The 24,087-nt window shown below is 31.0% G+C and overlaps 4 protein-coding genes across 10 annotated transcripts in view; 2 read left to right on the top strand and 2 right to left on the bottom strand.

Moving 5' to 3' along the window:
* The window catches only part of LOC105836835 (facilitated trehalose transporter Tret1), a 35,083-nt gene extending 27,066 nt beyond the window's left edge, over positions 1-8,017 (top strand). For 4 of the 5 annotated variants that reach the window (XM_036284881.1, XM_028193047.2, XM_012681139.3 and 1 more), the window contains 5 exons: positions 623-748; positions 3,009-3,132; positions 3,370-3,543; positions 4,081-4,469; positions 4,559-5,140. In XM_036284881.1, the coding sequence (XP_036140774.1) occupies positions 623-748; positions 3,009-3,132; positions 3,370-3,543; positions 4,081-4,469; positions 4,559-5,140 (1,395 nt within the window). Of the gene's footprint in view, positions 1-622; positions 749-3,008; positions 3,133-3,369; positions 3,544-4,080; positions 4,470-4,558 lie in introns of all 5 variants that reach the window. The other variant, XM_012681137.3, reaches the window with a different exon arrangement.
* LOC105828970 (RING-box protein 2) overlaps positions 1-9,989 on the bottom strand; it is a 70,057-nt gene extending 60,068 nt beyond the window's left edge. For 2 of the 3 annotated variants that reach the window (XR_004962722.1, XM_036284885.1), the window contains exon 1: positions 9,607-9,989. Coding sequence is in view for 2 of the 3 variants with exons in the window: in XM_036284885.1 (XP_036140778.1) it covers positions 9,607-9,760 (154 nt within the window). In the remaining variant the exon portion in view is untranslated. The remainder of the gene's footprint in view (positions 1-9,606) is intronic. The other variant, XM_036284884.1, reaches the window with a different exon arrangement.
* Positions 9,990-11,938: 1,949 nt separating this feature from the next.
* LOC105836838 (nucleolar complex protein 2 homolog) lies at positions 11,939-16,978 on the top strand. Its single transcript, XM_028189767.2, has 13 exons — positions 11,939-12,092; positions 12,510-12,798; positions 12,874-13,049; positions 13,625-13,725; positions 13,802-13,908; positions 13,998-14,021; positions 14,367-14,521; positions 14,605-14,832; positions 14,899-15,087; positions 15,390-15,509; positions 15,583-15,714; positions 15,798-16,013; positions 16,108-16,978. The coding sequence occupies exons 2-13, from the start codon at positions 12,546-12,548 to the stop codon at positions 16,393-16,395; spliced, it is 1,989 nt and encodes a 662-aa protein (XP_028045568.1). The 5' UTR covers positions 11,939-12,092; positions 12,510-12,545; the 3' UTR covers positions 16,396-16,978.
* Positions 16,682-23,993, bottom strand: LOC105836839 (protein PAT1 homolog 1; the record flags this gene model as incomplete). The annotated part of the gene is given in 7 exon segments (XM_036283700.1): positions 16,682-20,554; positions 20,663-20,929; positions 20,998-21,198; positions 21,299-21,512; positions 22,554-23,041; positions 23,131-23,231; positions 23,576-23,993. Coding segments are annotated over 7 exon segments (1,947 nt in total), but the record flags the coding sequence as incomplete, so codon positions are not given.
* Between the last annotated feature and the right edge of the window lie 94 nt (positions 23,994-24,087).

The raw sequence follows: 24,087 nt of genomic DNA, 5'->3' as shown, positions 1-24,087 counted from the left end.
TTATATTGAAATTTTTATGTCGAAAATTGCAATATTATATAAATTTAACAATAAATTTAACAAATATTTTTGGTTTCTTCCAAAACAAGTTACTTTTTCGCCAGTTGCACAATTCTTATCAATCATCCCACATTTAAAGTTCTATACATCGCAAATAATAAAGAGCTAAATATATAAGGATTGCAAAAGTAACAGGACATGTAAATGTCGCAATCTTTTGCGACGTGATTTCTATGACGCAAATCGTAACAATTGATCGAATATCAATTAAATTATTGCATCGATCTTGACTCTTTGGTATCAAAGTAGATTCTACATAGACAATTGCGTGCACGAAGAAAATATATTCAATAGCACATAATCCGCATTATAAAAAAGCGCATGTAAATGTACTCGAAATGTCTATGATTATATGATCGTTTCTTCTCTATGTGAAAAATGACGACTGCATTTATTCTGGCATCTCTGTTAATAATTTGCCTTACAATTAAAATTCTGACAAATTTAATATTCTATTGGAATTTAAAGAAGAGATTTACTATCTTACTAAGTGCACCTAAAAGAATATCAAAGCGTTCTGTGCTTCGTACATTTTTCATGCTGTTTTTTAATCTGTTTGCAGATATTGGCTGCGTTATCGGTGTCATTAGGTTCGATGCAAGTCGGATATTCGTCTTCCTACACATCGCCAGCGCTGGTGTCCATGCGCGATAACACCACGGCAGGCTTCGAAGTCACCAAACACATGGTGAGTCTAGCAATCATTGTATTATATTTTTCTTTGTACACCTAATCCGGATTATCTTTGACTTGTACCCGAACGCGTTGAGAATTTATTATACAGAAGAGCAAATCGTATGCCTTATCGGGCACATGCTTTGCATCCGTGTATCTATAGAATTCGCCAAGTTTGCGAAAGCTACATAGCAAGTCTCCGACAAACATTTTCATACCCGTGTTCAGAATAAAGCACGCAATCTTCAAACGCTTAATCATGAAATCATACGAAAGATTTGATTTCGATCTGATTTCGTCGGAAGCGGAAGCTTGTGGGAATCGGACACGGTTTGTTGAACGTCTTGAACGTCAATTATATGCGTTATCCGTTTAGCGGGAGCATGAGAACAATATACTCGTGACTCATTTCATTTCTGCGGAATGAAGAGACTTCTTTTCAAAAAACTGCCTGACTTATTTTGTATTCTGATCAGTAGTTATGATCTCTATCTATAAACATTATAAAAAAAAAAGAAACACAAGTTTGTATCACCTATATCTTGTTGTTTGAAACCAGAGGATATACTAAACGGGTATTTTTGTTTTACGTCTTCTAGATCGCAAACAGATATCGCGATAATTTGTGTTTCTGCGCTCGTTTAAAAACATTTTAATTCACCATGTCAAGGAAAAATCCCACGGAATTGTTTATTGGCGACGCGTTGCGATCAATACGAAGTGGAAGTCGAAGCTAAACGCTGACGACAAACGTAACGCATTGTAAACTACGCGTATGAAAAGGTACGGCCTTCGTCATTCTTAGGGTCAATGGATAATTAAAAAGTTTAACCTCAAGTGCGTCATTGCCGTCTGGTCAGGGGCATGATGACCTGATTGCAATCGTATTGGTGAAGGAGCCGTTGTGCCCCAATGGCCGCGAACGCGATTGGCCGTTTTGCCGGACACACCGACTTCATCGTAAGGTCTTACTATCGTGACGATATCGGAAATTGATTCCAGATATGTAAGCGAGCGTGAATAAGACACTTCCGGATTTAAAAACAAGCGTTTATGATGCTGTACAAGCCTATCCCGCGTTAATACACTTACTGAAAACGAAATGGAAAAATACAACACTTAAAATTTTTATTACAATAATATACAAATATATCCTTCAAACAATTATATATTAAAAAACAAAAAATTAAAATAATTTAGGTTCAGATTATTTCAAGTGAATTTCCTTTAATTAATCAATTTACTATGCAATATTTTACATATGTCAAAAGCTATTAAATAACTCTTAAATGAATATCTTCAGTTATCTCTTTGTACAAAATTTATTTTTATTTTTTCTCCATCTTTGATAAAAAAAGCCTTCTAGTAATAGCTAGTAATAACGTAAATTTATTTTTATAACTCTTTAAAATAATATATATATTTTAAAATTTTATTTTTTATTACATTTTATTTTTTATTAAACTAAATACATAGTGAAAATGTATAACGTAATAATTAATTAGATTTGACAAAATAATGTTCCATTAAAATCTATTATACAAATACTTATTACCAATTATGATTTCGTTACATCTATTATTTCTTTCTCATTTTTCTTTCATATGACATTTTAGTTTTATTTACTAATTATTTTGTAACAGCAATTATTAGAACAATTATTCTGCGTTTAATGACTTGCTCAATTGTAATAAAAATTTCGTAACCCATTTCTACATTGCGCGGTAACTTAATTAAAACGCACGACAGTAAATGTCCAACCAAAATGACAATCGCCCTTCACAATTGTTTTCCTTGACATTTTATGGCTTCCCGACCTTATTTATATTCGAAGGACCTGCGAATAAAACTATGTCAGTATATCCAACTGCTATTCGAACAATGAATTTAAATGATGGGGGACCGTCTATGCGTGTCACATGTTGTACAGTCGACCTAAATCTTTTCCTATCCCGAATCTTTGTAGCCTCTATATAATTTGAACAATTATTAGACACAAAGTACACAGCATGCTTTATGAAAAAATTCTAATTATATTAAAAATTTAAGTTATATTATATATTCGGGTTTATTAATATTAGTTGTGTGTGTGTGTGTGTGTGTGTGTGTGTGTGTGTGTGTGTGTGTGTGTGTGTGTGTGTGTGTGTGTGTGTGTGCGTGCGCAAGACGTTATACAACCAATTTCAAAAAAACCTTAACAAATATAATTAAGAATTAATTAAATGACAACTAGAAAATATACCAAACTTATAATGCCAAATTTTTTGTCACAGAGCATGTGGGTCGGGTCGCTTATGCCACTAAGTGCATTAATCGGTGGCATTGCCGGAGGACCACTCATCGAATATATAGGAAGGAAAAAGACGATACTTGCCACAGCGTTCCCGTTTATCGGATGTAAGTTTATTAAAGCATGCACGGAAAGCGCGAACCTTTACGTAATAAAATATAATGTGTATCGAGATATATTATATATATACAAGATATATATTGAGCTATCATAATAAGTAACATTATGTAAATCCCGTCACAAATTACTGAAATTGATTGCATGTAGTTTCTCTTATATTCCAAATTTTCGCGTGGCCTGTAAGTAATGGATCATGTTATATGATGATGCAATATTTATTACAGCGTGGCTTTTAATTGCAATGGCTCAGAATATTCCAATGGTATTGGCTGGACGTGCGTTATGTGGTTTCGCCGTAGGAATTGCTTCTTTAGCGTTACCTGTATACTTAGGCGAAACGATACAGGCAGAAGTGCGCGGTACTCTTGGGTTAATGCCTACCGTCTTTGGTAATACCGGTAAGTAAAGATTTAATCCTGCTATATCTCGATTTACGAGCACGTGAATAGAGATAGCAATTACAAGATGAATCAGATTAATAATATCACAATATTAAATTAATAATCAATTTTATAATAATAATGATGCTAACAAGCATCTTTTTCCTCGTTCCCCCCAAATATTGTAAATAATTCCGTTGTAAAAAAATAATAAAATTCAGGAATCGAACCTGGAATCTCCCAACTTTTCGGTATCTTAGCTGAGGCATGCGGTGATACTTTCTCGCAACAAAAAATTTGAAATTTAAAAAATTTCGCAATTTATTTACATGTGTGCATTAAAAACGTTATTCAGAAATATCAATACAAATAAATAAATATACTATTTGTCTTTTTTTTCACTTACTCGATAAAGAAATTAATATGAAATTTAAATATTTATTTTATTGAACAAATTAGTATAAGAAGAAACAAATACTTATTTATTTATTTCCATATTATTTATTCTTTATAAATTATATCCCAACTCATAAAAGTTTCATATTTGATGCGCAGGAATATTACTATGCTTCGTAGCGGGTATGTATCTGGATTGGAGAAATTTGGCATTAATAGGAGCGACCTTACCGCTACCATTTTTGATTTTAATGTTCGTAATTCCGGAGACACCAAGATGGTACATCTCCAAGGGAAAAACAAAAATGTCGCGAAAGTCTCTTCAATGGTTGCGCGGTAAAGATACAGATATAACGGACGAACTGACTATGATCGAGAAAATACATCAGGAATACCTCGACAGCGAGCGAAGCGGTTCCCAAAATGTGATCTCGGAGTTATCGAAGAGCAAACATCTCAGACCCCTTCTCATTTCTTTGGGATTGATGTTATTCCAACAAATGTCCGGCATCAACGCAGTGATATTCTATACGGTGCAGATTTTCCAGGTACGTATTAATCGGTTAATTTTACTCTGAACTCAAAATTTTGAGAAATCTAAACCGGCACGTAATAATCAACGGAACACTTTTTTCAGGACGCTGGTAGCACAATCGACGAGAACATCTCGACCATAATTATCGGCATAGTGAATTTCATATCCACCTTCGTCGCCGCATCCGTGATAGATAAGCTGGGCAGGAAGATGCTGCTGTACATAAGCGCCGTGTTAATGGCCCTGACCCTCTTCTCCCTTGGCGGATTCTTCTACGTGAAATCATTGGACGTGGACGTGACGGCCTTCGGCTGGTTGCCTTTGGTCAGTCTGATCGTGTACGTGATAGGCTTCTCGCTGGGTTTCGGGCCTATTCCCTGGCTGATGATGGGTGAGATCCTGCCCGCCCAGATCCGTGGCTCTGCCGCGAGCATCGCGACTAGCTTCAATTGGATGTGCACCTTTATTGTGACAAAAACCTTCGAGGATGTTATAGGATTGATTGGCGCGCACGGTACTTTCTGGATGTTCGGCATCATCGTCGTGGTGGGCTTCGTCTTCGTAATCATCAGTGTACCGGAAACTCGCGGCAGGTCACTCGAAGAGATCGAAAAGAAATTCACAGGTCCCACTAGAAGAATGAGCGCGATCGCCAATATGAAACCGACGCCGATGTCGTGCTAGCTGTTAAACCGATCGCGGCTTGCAAAGAAGCTCGTTCAAGTAAGAAATAGGGCGCCTTACAGTGTCGTCCTAAGGGAAAGATTCCCTTACAGGTGTGCTTTCCCTTAAAGGGAAGTCAGGTTCAAAAGTTATACTTTTATCTTTTGTGTAGAGAGAAAGCGTATCTATTTTTCTCCCTTGGCGTTCTTGCTCTTTCCAAGATCTTCGACTTACTGTCGCAAGGTCTACTTGTTATAGCATAGTTTGAGCGAGAGCGACTCGGAGATAACCGATAACCGATAACGAAACTCGATCATAGATCTGAATAGCATGTAGAAACACACGGACAAAAACGCTTTTCATAAGATTCATATCTCTTTGAACGAAATGAAGAAGCAATTGGGTAAAAAGTTCTATTAAGATTAAAAAATTTTGCGTAATAACAGTCTCTTAAAAGCGCGAGAACATCAATCTTGAAAAAGTTGGCTAAAATAATTCCTCGACTGTACTTCCAATTCATAATTTAATAATATAACAAAAATTATATTGTCTTCGTTCATTCGCTTCTTCAATTAGCCTCGTAAAACTCCGACAGATTTCGCTTTGACTTTACTTACGTTTAATACGTGGCTCGGAGCTTAGTGCCAACCTTGAGAATTGCGAGGCCAGTTAAATAAGCTTCGTGGGATATAAACGCGTTATGCTTTCCCATCGGGGAAATGGCGCGATATGTGACTATCAGCTGTTGACTAGGTGTATAGTTGAATTGTTTTTATTACTCCCGACAGTCCTGCAGGGTCTACCTCAAGTTGATACTGCTCTATTAGAGTATAACAGATAATACTGTCGTTAGAAATGTACGCGTAGGTTAACGTTAGTCGCACGCGCGCGTTCCTTTTTTTATAGCGCAATTTGTGTGGGGCTGTGGTACCGCATAGTTCTGTGCGATACAATTAATCACCACGTGCACCTTGAATTTGAAAAGCGTAATATGTATGTACTTATATATATATATGTATATATATATCTATATCTTATATATTGACCAAGAAATCGGTCTTTCGAACAGAGGCGAATTTCCCTCGCGACAATAAATTTTAAGATCAATCACATTCTCATTATATTAATTATAAACTGTAAATATCAAAGATCTGCGCCGTAGTGATATTATATATCCTGCATCTGGAAATTATTGTTGTTAACTTCAATCATAGCGAGATAATTATTTTTCTATCACTTCTCCTCCTTTTAAAATAAAATTTGAAAGGGACAGAAAAAAAAACTGCGATTGAACTACAATTGTAACTAATCAACATCAAAAAATTGATTGTAAATGATAAATCATAAGGGACGGTATAATTCTAACAATCTATGTGATCGCGCATTAGCGCAATCTTCAAATTAAACAAATGATGGTTGGATCGGACGGTTGTAGTCAATGTAGAATGTGATTTTAAATATACGTACGAGACGATAATTTAAGCGTTACGATATATAACAGATATATATTTTTATTATCTGAAGCGAGGGATTATACAAAGCTAGCGTAGGAAAAAGAGCGTAGTCATAAAGCCGAGATGAATTCTAAGAGATTACGTAAAAATAAGTGCTAAGAGGAGAGCCTCAGACAAATGTAAAAAAATAGTCGTATCGCCTATGTTCGAAAGTTAAAGTAAAACTGCGTCGGACACCTGGCGAAGTGTTCCCGGTCACTTAATAGAGAACAATTCGCTGACAAATTGTTGTGTGAGAGATATTATTATAAAAGAATTATTTGTACATTACTTAAATTATTAATATATATTTATATATATTTTTTATATATCAGCAATTTATCGCTTGAGATTATACGGAGAATTATATATGTACAAAAAACTACTGTACATAATTTTTACAGTAAAAAAATTAAATTAAAATAAATTACAATAAATTAATTTTGAAAAATTTAAATAAAAATTAGTTTTAGGATGTTTATTTTTTAGAAATATATTTATAGACGATATTTAGAAAAACAATTTAAAGCGTTTAAAGAACATCGGCATTGTATTTTGCGAGGTTTTTTTAAACATTTGCATTGTTTGTATAAAATGAAACATTTAATAAGTTGTGTCTTCAACATTAATATGTAAATTATAGCTTTATTGTTTATTACAAATCATTGCATGCGACCGGGTGCAATCACAGCGTGTTTGACACAGTGTGAACTAAATGCATATCATAACTGATAACTGACGAACACGTTAGAAACCGTTAAAATCGCGAATATTCATTTTTGTAAGTTTATCAGAGTGTGTTTGTAATTACGTACGTTTGAGAAGCATTCCATTAACAGTGAATCTCGTTTTTATACAAATCTACGACGTGTAAGAAAACGTCATACGTTTCTCGCAATTTCTTTTCTCGCTCGCATGTTAAACATTGTCGTGGTAAACATTGTTTACAGCGCGCGAATTCGTTTTAACCAAGGTTTTATTTTAACATCGCGTAAAAGTATCGAACAAAATCCACAACAAAAGTCTCATTTGTGAAAATGTCGCTCCAATAAAAGATTCATTCCTTTGCAAGTGCGCAAAGTGTTTAATGTACGTCTCACTCTCCAATATCATATAAAGCAATAAGTGAACACAATATCTTGTTTTATATGAGAATTGAGTACGTTACTCTCTTTCGTAGTACAACGACCAATCATGGCATTTCTTTGTTTCTCATATTTACTGTTTATATTTGTTGCTATTATAGTAAGTAATATTCGCTGCTTATTCATAAGCTATTTGCCAAAGCACAATGAAGAGAGCGGAATATTTTTGATAATTTAATACTCATGTTAAGTTTACGAGTCTGTAAGTTATTACGTCGTATAATTTTTAGATTCAAATAAAATGATAAATTTATGTAAAACTGTTTCTTAAATTTTTTATCCTTCCTTTTAACTTTTCATATAATAATATTACGTAACATTAGCAATTCAATTTTTCTTAAATGAAATTGCATGCAAATTTTGTTCTATTTCTGAGTATGTTTAGCAATTTACTGGCATGTGTAATAGTTCTTAGAAATATTTCTACTGCAATATTTTATGATATTTATGATATTTTATGATATATTCTGTGGAATTCTTTCAGAATTGTTGTACATGAAATGTGAAAGCTCTCTGAAAATCTACAACACCACGTTGTATCAAATAATAATTTCTATTAGCAGAATGTGATCATCATCGTGTTCTCTACATAGAAATTAGGCAAAATCTATTATTTCTTAATTATTATTTAAGTCACATATTCCATTTAAATAATCATTACTTAAATGTAGATTCTGTTCACATCTGTTATGACAATCTAGTATTAAACTATATACAGCCTATAAAGAAAGAATCAAGTGGCTTGTTCTTTTTCGCTGTACTGTTGCACTGGTGCAATAGGTTAGAGTAAGACAAATATATTTTTTCTCATTTTAACTTATTGCACCAGTGCAGCAGTGCAGCGAAAAAAAACAGGCCTAAGAATTTGGCAGACATTTCCCTATTTAGGTTAATTGTTATTAATTACCACAAATGTTATTCACGACGTACAAAAATGTTCTACAATTTAGATATCATATCATGGAATCACATTTTCAAACTGTATGTTTTTCTTGTACAATTTTTAAAATCCTAGAGCCTAGTTTATATTTGTATTACTAATTTTTTTATTTTTAATTTATTAATTTGTTAATTTTTAATAATCTGATCATTTTTGCCCAAAGACATCTTTAAAAGAATAGAAGTGAGACGTAGATCTTAACTGTAGAGTTCCAGGCATTAAAAATATTTTTTGTATAGTTTTAAATGTAATTAATCACCCTCTAAAAAGTTCTATAATTCTAAACATTAATAATTATTTTTTAAATAATTGTTAACATTGAAGAAAAGTATCTATGGCAATATGGTGTAATAATTAACAATGTTTACAGTTAGAACTCTTTGGAAGAAAATTAATTAAATTCAGAACTACACAAGAAATATTTTTTAGTGCCATAGAACTTTGCGAGATCGACCAGTATCTCGCCTCAATTCTTTTCAGGATGCCTGAGCAATAAAAGCAATTAAATATTAATAATAATTAAAGACTTAATAGTCACTGGTATTTTTTATTGAGAAATTCAAATAAACATCACAATTTGTGTAGGTTAAGGTCTTGCTATCCATTTCTAATAATATATAGATTAATTTTAATCGACTTAAATTACTTTTTGTCTTTTTCAAACTTTTAGAAAAAGATGAAAAGATAATTAAAGTTAACAATAAATCTGTATGGATAGAAACGGACATTATTGGGATGCAAAACATAGAATACGATGCTAATACAAACCAAATATAAACTAATTCTCATTGCGCAGATGTTACAGTAACAATTGTGATTAACGTAACGCAATGTTTTCTGTAACGGTGGATACGATAGCAAGAAGATCAAGCGGGGAAACTAAAAACGTAATCAAGACGTAGCGCTTACCCATAACCTGAACTCTGCAAATAGCACAGGTGTCACACTCTACGTCCCAGCTCCACATTGCCACGGCGTTCCATTTCTTTAAGGTAAACATCTTATCGTTCTTCTGATTGTCACCATCAATTCGATCACCCGGATCCTGTTCGGAATCGCCCATGTTTTAAGTGTTTTTAAGGCTTTGAGGTTATCCTGAGAAAAACAGCGGACGAAACGCGGAAACACAGCACACACAGGAGACAGGAGTCACAGGACTAGAGATCGCAAATCGCAACTTAATTTCGATACAATTGGTCGATTAATTAATATCGAACAATCGATATTTTTCTTTGGTAGTAACCGTAGTTAAACAGGAGCAACGGTCATCGCGTCGTTTTAGATGTTTTCATCCATCAGCGCCTCTATGTGCACATTGAACTATGTAGTCAAATATCTATGAAATATCTATGTAGGTAATGTGTATGACTTTTTGGGTCTCTTCTATGCTATGTCCACGTTTATTTGGTTCTATTTCATGCTATACCCGTAAATTTTACAATGATATGCATATATTCATATTTTAAATCTGTTTTATGCAAATGTGCATAATCATGTTCTATAAATGTGCAATACCACATGTACATGATATAAATTCAATTAATTGATTTGACAAAAATTCACTCACCGATTGCTGTCGCTGCTCCTGCTGCTGATGCTGCTGCTGCTACTGCTACATTCCTTTTCCGGAATACCGAGTCGCTCCATGAATGCCACTTTCTGCTGACATCATCCTGCTATTCTCGAACCACACACTAATAACGATCGTTCGATACTTTATTCGGCAATCCCGACATTACGGATATTATATCACACATATCACACACGAGTAAAACGTTAACCGCGCGCGAGAATTTCACTTGCCGCGACCGTTACATTTGAAAAAATACGTGAAGAGTACGGCTCGTCTGATTAGCGGCGAAAATCAACATGGCACGAAAGCAGTCGAATGAAAATTACGCGCCGAGATATAACGAACGGAGACAAATTCGTTTCACATGCTCGCACGACTAGTAGCACTTTACTTAATTGGCACTCGCGATATTCTACCGAACGTATCCCCTTCGAGCAAATACTTTGCTTGAACGCGCACGCGAACACTTTACTCGAAACCGAAACGCACGATGCCGCGCTTTACACATGAATACGACCGCTACGTACGATCTCACATAGCTCGCGTATCGTTTGCTAGCACGACGGCACTCTCGACACAACACCGTACCTGCACAACATCGCACAATTCAATTCTGAACTCGCGAGACACGCAGAGACACGCACGGAGTCGACAAAGCGTCCGACCGGCGCTGGAGTGGCGTACGTGACTGGAGCGCGGAGCAACGGAGCAACATGGCGGCAGCGGCGCAGGCGCGGCGAGTCAACAAGTCGGTCGCCTAGCAACGCCGAGTGGCGCCGACTAGCGCCGAGTACCGCCGAGTCTGCCTTGCCAGCAGTCACGTACGCTGCTGCCGCTATTTACCTCGCGTTCCAGCGCCGGTTAGGACGCTCTGTTGATTTCGTGTGTGTCTCGCGTGTTCAGATTCGAATTGTGCGCAGCTACGGTGTTGAGACTGTTGAGAGTAAAGCCGAAGGCAGAGAATGAGACGTAAGTGTCGTAGTCGTAGTCGTAGGGTAAGGCAGAGAAAAACGTAAGTCGTAATATACTACTATATATTTTAGAGTCTAGAATCGGTATTCATAGTCGAATCTTATTTTAAGATCGTCTCAAGTGTCTTAAGATGCTAATACGGCTCTGTGATTGGTTGATGGCATCTTAAGACTGTACTTAAGATGATCTTAAACATAAGAATTGACTATGAATACCGGCCTAGAATAGTATACTACAACATGTACGACTTACGTTTTTCTCTGCCTTACCCTACGTCTCGTTCTCTGCCTTTGGCCTAATGAGAGTGCCGTCGCGAGCCATGTGAGATCGTATTCATGTGTAAAGCGCGGCATCGTGCGTTTGCCTTCGGTTTCGAGTGAAGTGTTCGCGTGCACATTCGAGCAAAGTGTTTGCTCGAAGGGGATACGTACGTTTGGTAGAATATCGCGAGTGCCAATTAAGTGAATTGGTCGTCGTGCAAGCATACGAAATTTTCGAAACGAATTTGTCTCCGTTCGTTGTATCTCGGCGCGTAATTTTCATTCAAACGGTTTTCTCATCGCTTTCCTCGACCTGCGTTGTGGCCCCTGTACATACACTAATACAATATGCTTCATATCACTGATATAAATTTTTAATACTTGTGACATCAGTAACGCCATCTATCAATAAGAAGGGAACCCTTAAGATATAAATCCATTTCCGGTTGTGGCCCCTGGTCAAGTACAGTCAAGTGCGGTCGCGGTGGTGTGGCGGTGACTGGCCTCGGGCTTCTCTGTTCACAAATTGTAAAATAAATTTATAAACGTGTACATTTAATATTTATAAATAAATATAATAAAGATTACAGGTAAAAAGAAGCAAAACTACTATATATGTATGATTATTAGTCATTTATTTGAAAATGAGATAAAGATGGGAAGGTTATGTTATACACGTGAAAATCATGCTTTAATTACATCCTCACATGTTGCTCATTTGCTATAACACGATGTTTAAAAATTGTCATTTTCGAACTACTTATTTATGGAAAAAGTTGATTTTTATCAAAATTCAATACGCTAAGTAAAAAGCTAGATTTTTTTTATTTACAATTAATTACGTATTAAAAATAAAATTGCATTGAAAATATAAAATTTTTATCGATTTAAACTATTTAAAGTATACAAATAAGAAAATTTTGTTTTTTAGGTTGTATGGTTGTTACAGCAAATAAGTGATATTTAATCATATTTCTGTGTGTTCAACAATTTATAATTTTTTCTAGATTGTCTGAGTGTCATAAAAATATATTATCTTAATAATGAAAATAAAAAAAATGAGTCAAAGACCTTTCAAGTTACCCGAAGGAAAGACAGCAGTTATTAAAACAAAACAAAGAGCTCCGAATAAAGTAATGACAGAAAAGTTTCTTGAACAAGGAATTAAATTAACAATTACTAAAAAAAAGAAAGATAATCTGAGCAAAGTAATTACTGAAGAGTTTTTTGAACATGATTTAGAAAATGATACAGATAATAATGCATATGATGGTGATGAAATAGATAAAAACACAGGTAGGATCTAAAGTATTTGAATCTGTTTATATTTTAGACTACATGTTTTAATTTCTGTAATATTCTTTTATGTAGATGATGAAGACGCAGAGTTTAATAGCAGTAGTGAGAGTAATTTAGAGCCCGAAGAATCCAAAAGATTTAGATCATTAATGAAATTACAAGATTATGATTTTTATGAAGCAGATGACAAAGAAGATAACTCATCAGTAAATTCAGATGATATGTACACTTCTAATGAAAATTTAAAGGTTCGTGTTTTTTATGAATATAATTTTAACAAGGTTGGTAAAAATATTTTTTACAACTAAATTAAGAGGTAAAGTTAATCAGTTTATAAAATTAATTTATTTGCATTAAGAGTTGCATGAGTAAAGACTTAAAAATTTTATCAAATTTAAATTAAAAAGTTTATTTTACAAATGATTATTTATATATTAAATTAGAATATTGTAATTTTTAAATTTATATTTTAATATCAAATGAATATAAAACAAAATCTCTAAAAAACGATTATAATACAGATTATTGAATAAAAATATTTGTAAATTAAGTTTATAGTAAATTATAATTATTTTTTTTTACAAAAATTGTTTTTCTTTTCTTACAAGTTTCTTTTTTATATAAAAGAAATTTAACTTGGGAAACAAATTAATGCATTAATGTTTGAGTGTTTTAAAAATAACTAATTGAAATTGTAAATTAGAAATTAAGTTAAAAGTTATTAATTTCTTAATTTTATTATTTAATTTTTAACTAATTACTATTCAATCCTAAATTTTAACGATATTTTATGTATCTTTTTATAATATTATTAAATATCCAGGTTGCTAATGCCGATAGTGATTTTCAATTAGAAGCTGAAAGTCATCCTAATATCACTATGAAACTACTGAAAACTTGGCAACAAGAAATACAAAGAGACACGTAGGTTTTTTCCATTTATTTTTTATTAAATCAATAGTAAAATAAGTAATTTTTGTATTATTTTTAATTTTTATAGATCAATTATTACTATTAAATATGCTGTAGAGGCCTTCCATGCAGCTTTGAATAGTATGGCAATATCATCAGTTGCAACCACGCAATACAAAGTAGGAGGAAATGCAAGTCAGTCTTGATTTTTATTAATTTAATTTTAATTAATAACTAAAATTTTAATTAATATTAAAAATTCTTGAAATTATAACAAAAACAAGGAAATAGGCTAGTAATATACGGATGTAAGTACGAAAATGTATTTATATAAATGTTGTGCACAATTGTAAAATCGTGAAATGTATTTTGATTTTTATTTGATTTTTATTTGATTTTTATCCTCCTTTGATTGCGACGTAAAATATATGAATTATATTGCATCGAATACGAATGCTGAGTAGAACTCGAATAAGAGTCAAAACGTACAGTTTGCACTTTTTATTTTGCAATTTTTTAATTGTATATAATTATTGTATATAACATTTATACAAATACATTTTTACATTAACATATTATTTTCATTAATCTGCAGTTACTTTCGTTTAAGTAACTTTATTTTACCAAGAATTTAATTTAATTATTATGTTTAGTATTTAATGGCGTGATGGAACTATGTATAACGTATTTGCCCGATGCATTTAGACGGTTATTAAAATTGGATGCCGAATCACGAGAAGCACATAAATCTAAAAATGTTGAAAAAATACAAAAAGTTTTGAAATTGTATCTGTCAGACTTAATTAATGTATGTATATGTAAATTATTTATTTCATATATAATACAGTTTAAATAATGTATTATGCCAATAAGAGTACATTTGTTTTACAGCTATTGCATAAGGTTGCATTGTCCAACGGTGCTGTTCTCATAGTACTTTTAAAGCACCTTCATCAAATGTTGCCTTATATCCAGCCGTTTTCGTCTTTAACTAAATCGCTATTAGAAATTTTGTTAAAGCTATGGTCAACTGCAGACGAAACTGTTCGTGTCATAGCCTTTTTAAATATCTTACATTTTGCAACTAGTAAAGAATTTGTACTCGAAGAACTATTAGAGGTGAGATTCGCATGTTTTATGGTAAAAAGAATAATTGTGGATAATGTACATTAAAGCTCTTTTTAGACTATGTACGAAAAATACGTTCAGAATACGAAATTAGTTTCACTTGACACATTACCAGGAATAAATTTTATGAGGCGATCTTTAGTCGAGATTTATCTGCTTGATCATAATACTTCGTACAAACATGCTTTTCTACATATTAGACAATTGGCGATTAATTTAAGAAACACTATAACGTTAAAAAACAAGGTAAGCTTCAAGCCAATTATGCACTTGGAGAAAAAGATATAGTAATGGCAACTATACAAGTTGTATATGTTGAATGGAATAAACTAGAAAATTATAAAAAGTATTTTTTTATTATGGCAATTAAAATTTTAATTGTAATAACGAAAAAATACTTTTTATAATTTTATAAGTTTATTCAATTATGCACATTAATTCCGTATATCGAAACTTTTATATTTGCCATTTTTATAGTTGTCATTACTATTTTTTTTTTCTGTATCCTTTTCATTTATTATTAACATCTAAAATCTTTTTGTTTCAAGGAAAACTTTCAAGCTGTGTATAATTGGCAATATGTAAATTCTTTACGCCTTTGGACAGAACTGATGAACAAGACAAAAGATAAATCAGTATTACGATCGCTATTGTATCCGTTAGTTCAGGTATTAGATACTTAATGAACAAACAATCAAAATAGTGCAATAATTCCTTAGAAAATATATTAATTTTTTACAGATTATTATTAGAACAATAAAAATTAACCCATCCGCGCTATATTATCCATTGCGATTTCATTGTTTAGAAATGTTGATAACTATTTCTAAGGAAACTGGAACGTTCATACCTATCTTACCATTTCTTCTCGAGGTATTGATAATTTTCAAGTCTTAAATAACAATAATTGTAATTATAGAGTGTACAATTATCTTCTGTTAAATTTTTCTTTTTAGATACTAGATTCTTACGACTTTAACAAAAGACATAAGACAGTTTCAACGAAACCTGTATCTCTTATTTGCATTTTGAGGGTATCAAAATCACAATTGGTAGAAAATGGCTTCAAAGATAGTATTATTGAAATTATTTACCAACTTGTATTGGAACACGCAGCATGTGAAAGTCATAGAATATATTTCCCCGATTTGTATCTATCTTGTATAATACAGGTATTTTGAAAAGAAACAAAATCTAAAAAAATATTTAAATTTTCATTATTAGATGTTAAAATTATAAATTAAATCAATGTATTTCATCTTGTAGTTAAAAGAATTTCTGGAGAAATGTCACGTGGCAGCTTATTGCAAGAAGATGAAACAGCTTTTAACTGTGATTGAAGAAAATAAAAGATACATCGAGACTGAACGTACTAAAGCAACAGTAGATCTAAAAAATATGGCAGAAATAGTAAATTGGGAAAACAGAATAAAAACGGATGGCACTGCAATAGCTAAATACTACGTCTCTTGTATTAAACTTTGCGAATTCCAGAAGTCTAAATTTCTTACGAAGAATACAGAAAACTCCAATGTATTTATTGAGAAAATTTAACAAAGCATGAATTAGATGAGCAGAATACAGAAAATGAAGAAGAAAACAAATTTAAGTTTCGGATGAAGGAAAAGGAAACTTAAAAAAGACAAAAAACGAGAAGATAAAAAGAAAAATGAAATGAATAAAAACAGAAAGAATAATCAACAATGAGAAGAAAAACATTGTTCAAGATATAATGATGATTAGAATTAAAAATACAAGGACAAGATTATTGTGATATATATAATTAATAATGATATACACACGAGATAATTTTGTATGAATAAAGTACAAAAATATGTAAGATGCAAAACATTTATTTAAGACTTTGATTTCAAATTAGATCAATTCTGTACATACACAATAGCTATAATTATATTCTCAGACTGTTATAAATTTACAATCAATTTTCTTTTAATATACACGCATATCACCGACAAGTACATAATAGACGTAATGATGATAAACTATGAAGGATTTTTAAGTTAATTTAACGATCTGGTTTTTTTTTATAGCATTTTATAGCATTATATCTTCGTTTTTGTCTAAACACAATAAACATAATAGCATTTTTATAAAAATATATCTTTAATCACAAAAAGCAAACGCACAATTTTCGCCTTAATCACTTTATCTATTTCACAAGAAGACGTTGCATGCTCTTTTTTCATCAGCAAAAGCTTCAATCTGTATGACGATGGCAAACGGAATATAAGACATTCATTATATAATATTGTGGTGTAATTTATATCTGTATTGGAACAGACATATATATACTTGGTTAGTATTAAAATATACAGTCTACTCGTCGATAATAAAATCGCTTTGTCTCTATACAAATTATATCAATTTTAACTTATATCGTTTTGCTGTGTTACGAGGACTTTTTTAATACAATTGCGTGCGTTAGCAACAGCAATATAGCATCGAAACGACGTCGCTTTTGCAACAATTGATGTTGGGGCAAAAATGAAAAAACTGCAAATGAGTTATTGTGGCGAATATCAAAAGTAGTAAAAAAAAAGTTCTATTGTTATATGATCTGAACAAGCGAGAGGAGCATATTGCTTTACTAATATATGTATATATTTGTAAAATATATACAATTCTTTTTTAGTAAAACTTAAGAGAAAATTTTATACTTGTTAATAGTCGCCCAATCTGCCCCTTAACATATAAATTATAGGGCGAAGTTTAAGCGTTTTAAAATAAAATGAAAACTACTCTGAAACGAAATGTTTTTTTTTCCTTAAGCATAAAATTATTTAAAAATTTACGGTATTTAAAACAATTCATAAATATGTTACGTTTATAACTAAATTTATCCTAAAGAAATGTAAGCCCAGTTACGTAGTAAGAAGAATGTAATGTAACTCTTGGGCTTATTAGACGTGCATCTTTGTCTACAGATCAACGGGATCAATTATACATCCCCTAGATTCTCGGCATTCCTTATGTAAAAACATAGACTATTTCTCTTTGTTGACTTGATAATAATGAGGACACTAATTAGAAAAACTTTCGAACTGTACATTCATAAATCATTCGTAAGCATTAATAGATGGATATTTATTTGGTTCGTCTTTTTGTTTAATTTGTTTAATTCATTATTAATAATCACCAATGTATTTATAATATGGTATCTAACAGAAGAAATAGAAAAAAATCATTTAACACTATTTATTATGTATTATTTAAATCGTACAAGCTAATCGCACTGAAATAACGAGTGTTTATATGTGATATAATTTATATAAATGTAATCAACTGAAATGCTGTAACACCTTAACATTTAACTTTTAATGATCTAACTAGTGATAGTAAAGCGATTTGTATTGTAATAAAAAAAACCTAGTGCGACAAAATATTTGTGACTAAATTTGGAATTGTATTTTTACAAAATTAAAAAGGTTTCATGCAATGCTCTCAAGACATACTTCTCCTTTATAAAATGTGTCCATGCAACTCAAAAATATCATTCAAGTCGATAATCATTATTTCACTTGTTAAGACTACAAACTAGTAACAAGAAACTCTAACTTTGAAAATCTTTCTTCTTTTTTTGCAAAATAGTGTTACATCATGCGACATGGCAAAAAACAAAATATTTCTGCATTTGATTACAAAATGCATCCATCATTCACGCACCGTAATGTCATTCTATATATACGCTAGAAGTACAAGATTGTAATTAAATTGGGATAAAAAGTAATCATCTTACTTAGTATTCTAAAGGCCATGTCATCTCTCGTACTTTAAAATTCTTACGGTACTGTAAATACACATTGCAATTACAGAATCACCTCTCTTCTTTTCATTCAATCTTTTCGCAATCACAAGATTGTGTGACAACTATTGTATATATAAAAAAATGAGAAAAGAAAGAGATTTCTCAAATCGATAAGTCTGTAATCTTTTATAACTAGATTAAACATCATGTTGTCACATGTTTGACATCCAAACTAATAAAAACTTAATTTTGGTACTTAATATATAATACAAACGTTATAAAAAGACTACTATGGTTTTGCTGCTGATAACTAACTTATGCAATTGTTGTATACTCTCGTTTTTATAATTATATCTTAACAATGCGATGTAAATGATTATCTGTCATTATTTCCAAAATATAAGTCATCTGTACACTGATACAGCAAGTTTTTAAAATTCTTTTTCTTAGCCCTATTGATTCCATTTACAACAATGCATAATGTATATATAATCATGTAGACATCTGCTTTGCGTATAAACAAAAGGGAAAACGTACACATCCCGTCTTACCTTCCGCGTGTGCGCAATATCATCATATACATATATTCATATACCTATAATTACATAATTGCAAGATATAAAAAACAAAACTTTAAAAGATACATTTAGCAGTATGAATTAAAAAGCTGCTAATGTAAATGCTAATGTATTCTATACCTATAATAAAAACATATTGAAAAAAAAATTATTTTTTGAAAAGGAAAATGTTTTCTTAATGCATGTAAAATATCACTGTATTTTCCTATACAGGATACAAAATGCCTATATTAAATAAAACAAATTTATATATACAGTAAAATCAAAATAATTTAAATATTAATTAGAATGGTATAAAATACAAATAGTAGAACTAATACTTTTAAATATGTTGTAAATATGTTAAATTAAAAATGTAAACACATTAATTAAAAGAAACATGAAATACAGCAAATAGGAAGATAGGATGTGCAGTTTAATATAAAGGCATTCGAAATTATCATTTTCAGTTACTTCATTATATAACATGATATATTTTACTCATAAAGAAAGAAATAGATTAATGTTTATTATCATTGTAAATTAAATGTATTATGATAACTTCAAGTGCCTCGCGTCTAACATTAAATATCAATCTTGCATAGAGAAATCAAAATATACTGTAATTAAAAAAAACTGTTTAAAAAAAATTATTGGCATGCAATTGTTACTTTATCTGAAGTTTGTTCTTTCTGATATTGTAGTGATTTCATCATGCTATCAATTGTAAAACTCAAGCTGATTAATGTTTACAAAATATACAATAAAAGGTGATTATATGTATACAAGTAGAAACCTCATTGTGCATCAAAATGTTCATAATATTTCTGCCTATACATACATACATATATATATACATAAACATATATATATGTATATATACATATACACACATATATATATAAAATTGTTATATATATATAAATTTTTTTCTATATTTTGCATTACACTTAATCTACTTTGTAAAATCATGGCATCTATTTAGAAATATTATCATACACAATGGATGTTTCAATAACATTATATAGTAATTATATTAAAATATTTGTATCATTCTTTTTGGATAATTTATTTTTAGCACGTTAAAAAGACGAACCTAAAAAAACTCGAGTGTAATTTGCGTAACGTTAGACTATCGTAAAGGATTGGCATCAGTTAACAAACACGCGAGCGCTGTATACCTTTCTAGTTTTAAATTGGAAATCCGTTTCAGATGTTTATTGAGCGTATTTGCAGTAATTGGTTGACAGGGTGCAACACATGGTGATGCGTCACCAATTAGTTCAACTATTGTCAATACAAAAGTTGACCATTCAAAAGGCAGGGACTCGTCTGTGTCGCACAATTGTTCAGCTTGCTCAATCATTGCTGCTACCGCAGACACACCAAACTAAAAAAACAAATAACATTAGAGATTATCACGTTTTACACATACTTTTTCTATACGTGTAGAATTTATGGAAAAATCCATAATTATTATATGTAATAATTAACTAACCTTATTCATAAGAGCAAAAGTTAAGCTATTATTTTTAACAGGATGAACATTAGCAGAGTCAGATAATGCTCTTACTAATCGCAATATGGTATCAAAATCTTTCACAACTTCAAGCCATTTTCGAAATTCGGAATAAAAGTCTGTCAATATATGACAATCTCTACGTCCTATCATAGCTAATCCTTTAAATATCGCAGTCCACAATTCTCTTAATTGCTTATTATATTCTGTCACGTTCAGATGAGGTAAAAAACGCAGTAGTAATGTCTACAACATACAAATGTAAGATATTAAAAATAATAATCTTTAAGTATTATTTAATATATACTCATTACCTTGCCTTTACGAATACTTAGCATACTAGCTAATTTATCTTCTTGTATTAATTGTTGTAAACATGTTAAAATCATGCTTATTAATTCCGGTTCAGTTTTAGCCGCGTTTACTTCGGATTCCCCTTCTTGTTGCTGTTGTGGTTCCGGAATTGAAGCGAGAGGATTGCTCAAATCTTCCAATTTAAATAGCAATGTAAACAGCTAAAAAATATTTTGGTAATAAAAAAATTACTAAATTTTATTAATAAACATTATCAAATTATTTATTTTATTAAATTATATTAGAAAATTGATACAATACTCTCTCAATTTCAAGGAGTAATTGTCGCGTTTTTTTAGTGTCCTTCTGTTGGGATTGAGGAGTTGACTGAGAATCGCTATTTGATACAACATCCATATCGATAAGTTTACGTGGTGCTGTTACACTGCTGCAATGGAGTTTGCCTAATGAATTCTCAAATTGAGCTGGCGTGTATGCTGATCTTGAAGTAGCTTGAGGTGTTAATTCCCAATCTCTAAAAAATAACCAAGCAAAAAATTAAGAATAATAACATATAAACTGTTAAAGTTTGATTTAGATAGGATACTTCTTATATCTTAAGGTGATAGTCCGAATCCTACTATACCCTAATTATTAGTATTTTATATATATATATATATATATATATATATATATATATAAAATACAAAATTTTTTATTGTTGCAATATAAAAATTTCTCAATTATTGCTGGCATTTAAGAAAAAAATAAAAAATTACCCTTACTAATTCTTCTATAATGTTTAAATACCTATTAATTTTTAAAAATTATAATAGTTTTAGTAAATTGTAATTAATAATATATTAAATATACATATAATTAAAAAAATATATTAATGTAATATATTGAACATTGCAATTTATACATAAACTTTAAAAATTTTTTCAAAATTTACAATCAGAATATTGCATATATTAATTTTTATTTAAAATTATCATATTTATTGCTTATATTAGCATTAATAACTTTTTTAATGTTTAATTTACAAAATAATCCATAAATGAAATTGTTACTGTTATTGTTATCAGATCACTTGTAGTCATAACTTAGAATTGTTTGTCCTCAACTACAAACACATGTTTAGCTATTAGCAATATGCGAAAGATGAGTTTCGATTAAATAAAAAGTCTATACAAGTAAATAAAATTTATTAATTTTGATCTACACTAGATGATTATTTCACTCGAACTTATTTAAATCTTTTTACTAAATATGTAAATAAATAATTTTTAAGAAATAGAGATACGATCAATCTGTACATAGAATATAGAATATTTTTAATATATATATATTTTTTTTTTTTTTCAAGTAATCATAAATTAATTTCTTACCGTATTCAATTTTAATTATGATATAAAAAGTAATATTATTGCAAAAGTATATTTCAGTACAAAGTATATTTTACAGTACAATTATATTGTTACTAAAAATGTGTAAATACGTTTCTATATTAAAATATAGAAATACAAAAGTGTAACTATAAGAAATATAAACTTTGAAAATAAAAAAAGCATACCTATGATCCCTGTGGTATCCATTATTATTGTGTTTCTTATCTTTTTGTTCTTGATCTGCATGTTGTTTATTCCGTTTATCACAGAATACGACATAATAATGGTCATCAACATATGGTTGAATTGTATTAAGTTGTAATAATTGAATATTAATTAACCATTGCTTCTCATGAGGCTTTATAGCGAGTTTTCCTGAGTGTTCGTATTCTCCCGAGACATTACCATTAACACTGTGAGAATAATGTTGATGATGATAAGATCTTTGATTGTTTCTATCATGATTACGATGAGGATATTGATTATTTTTAAAAAATGATTGATGTCCGGCTTGTTGTTCGTTATGATAGTAAGATCTGTTCTGGTTTCTCTGATTTCCTAAATGTGAATAAGAATGTTGATGTTGCTGATGATTGGTTTGGTTGTTAGGAAATGCAGGCATCATGTGGTCTGGCCGAAGGAATGGTGGGCCTCCTAAATTAGGATGTAGTTGCTGAAATACAATATAAAATGTATAAACAATGTAAAAATATTTTATCACAATTATTGTACATTACATATATCTGTATACCAGATACTTACAGGAGGAAAGCCATAAGAGCCATGAAGAGTTTGCCTTGGAACTGGTTGTGGCAACATTAAATGTGGTGGTGGAGGATAACGTAACACATTACCAGCTTGATCTGAAATGGGAGAATAATTGATATTCGTACAAATAAATTTCAAACATAGTTAGCTTTTAAATTGTTATTCCTTAATTATAATCAGTTGATATTTTATATTAATATAGTTAACATAATGGATTATAGTCAACTGTAAGATTTTATATCAATTATAATAAATTAGACGAAATCGAAACATAAAATATATAATTGAACATTTTTAAATAATATAACTTAAACAATAAAATACCAAAAAATTCTTAAGATTTATATTTGCTAAGTACTTATTAATTCTCATATTTTACAAATACATGTACAACTCTTCATATATTTTAATGCTACAAAATAATAAAAAATATACTTACTAATTAAACCTAATAATCTAGGATGTTGCATCAATTGAGGATGGTGTGGTGGTCTTATGGGATTGGGTAAAATTATAGGATGTGCTCCAGGAGCAAACCCTGGTGGAAAACGCGATGGAGGTAGGCCATTAACATGAAGTTTCTCGTTCAAAGAGAGGTTCTCAAACAGAATGGAACCTTCAGATTTCTTCTGCTGTTGTTGCGTTTGTGGTTTACTGAGACCTGGTGGTGGCCTATTTGCAATAAGTCCTCTTTCCAACTCTTCCACTGTACAAGCATTTGGTAAAGATAATCGTGGCTGAGCTTTTGGAGGAGATAAATTCAAAGGACTACCCCATACACCAGGTCGGGGGACTATTCCTTCCTTATCCAATACCAAATGTGATAAATTATCTTCGATATTTATATTAGAAATAGTCTGTAAGAGATATGAAGCGTGACAAGTTTGACAAGTTTGACATAGAAAGCATACATTTAAGAAAGCATTTATTATAATATACATTAAAATATTT

This window comes from Monomorium pharaonis, chromosome 3, assembly GCF_013373865.1.
Source record: "Monomorium pharaonis isolate MP-MQ-018 chromosome 3, ASM1337386v2, whole genome shotgun sequence".
In the NCBI taxonomy this organism is placed as follows: domain Eukaryota; kingdom Metazoa; phylum Arthropoda; class Insecta; order Hymenoptera; family Formicidae; genus Monomorium; species Monomorium pharaonis.
The sequence above is the reverse complement of the archived record's forward strand: the minus strand, read 5'-3'. Positions and strand labels throughout refer to the sequence as shown.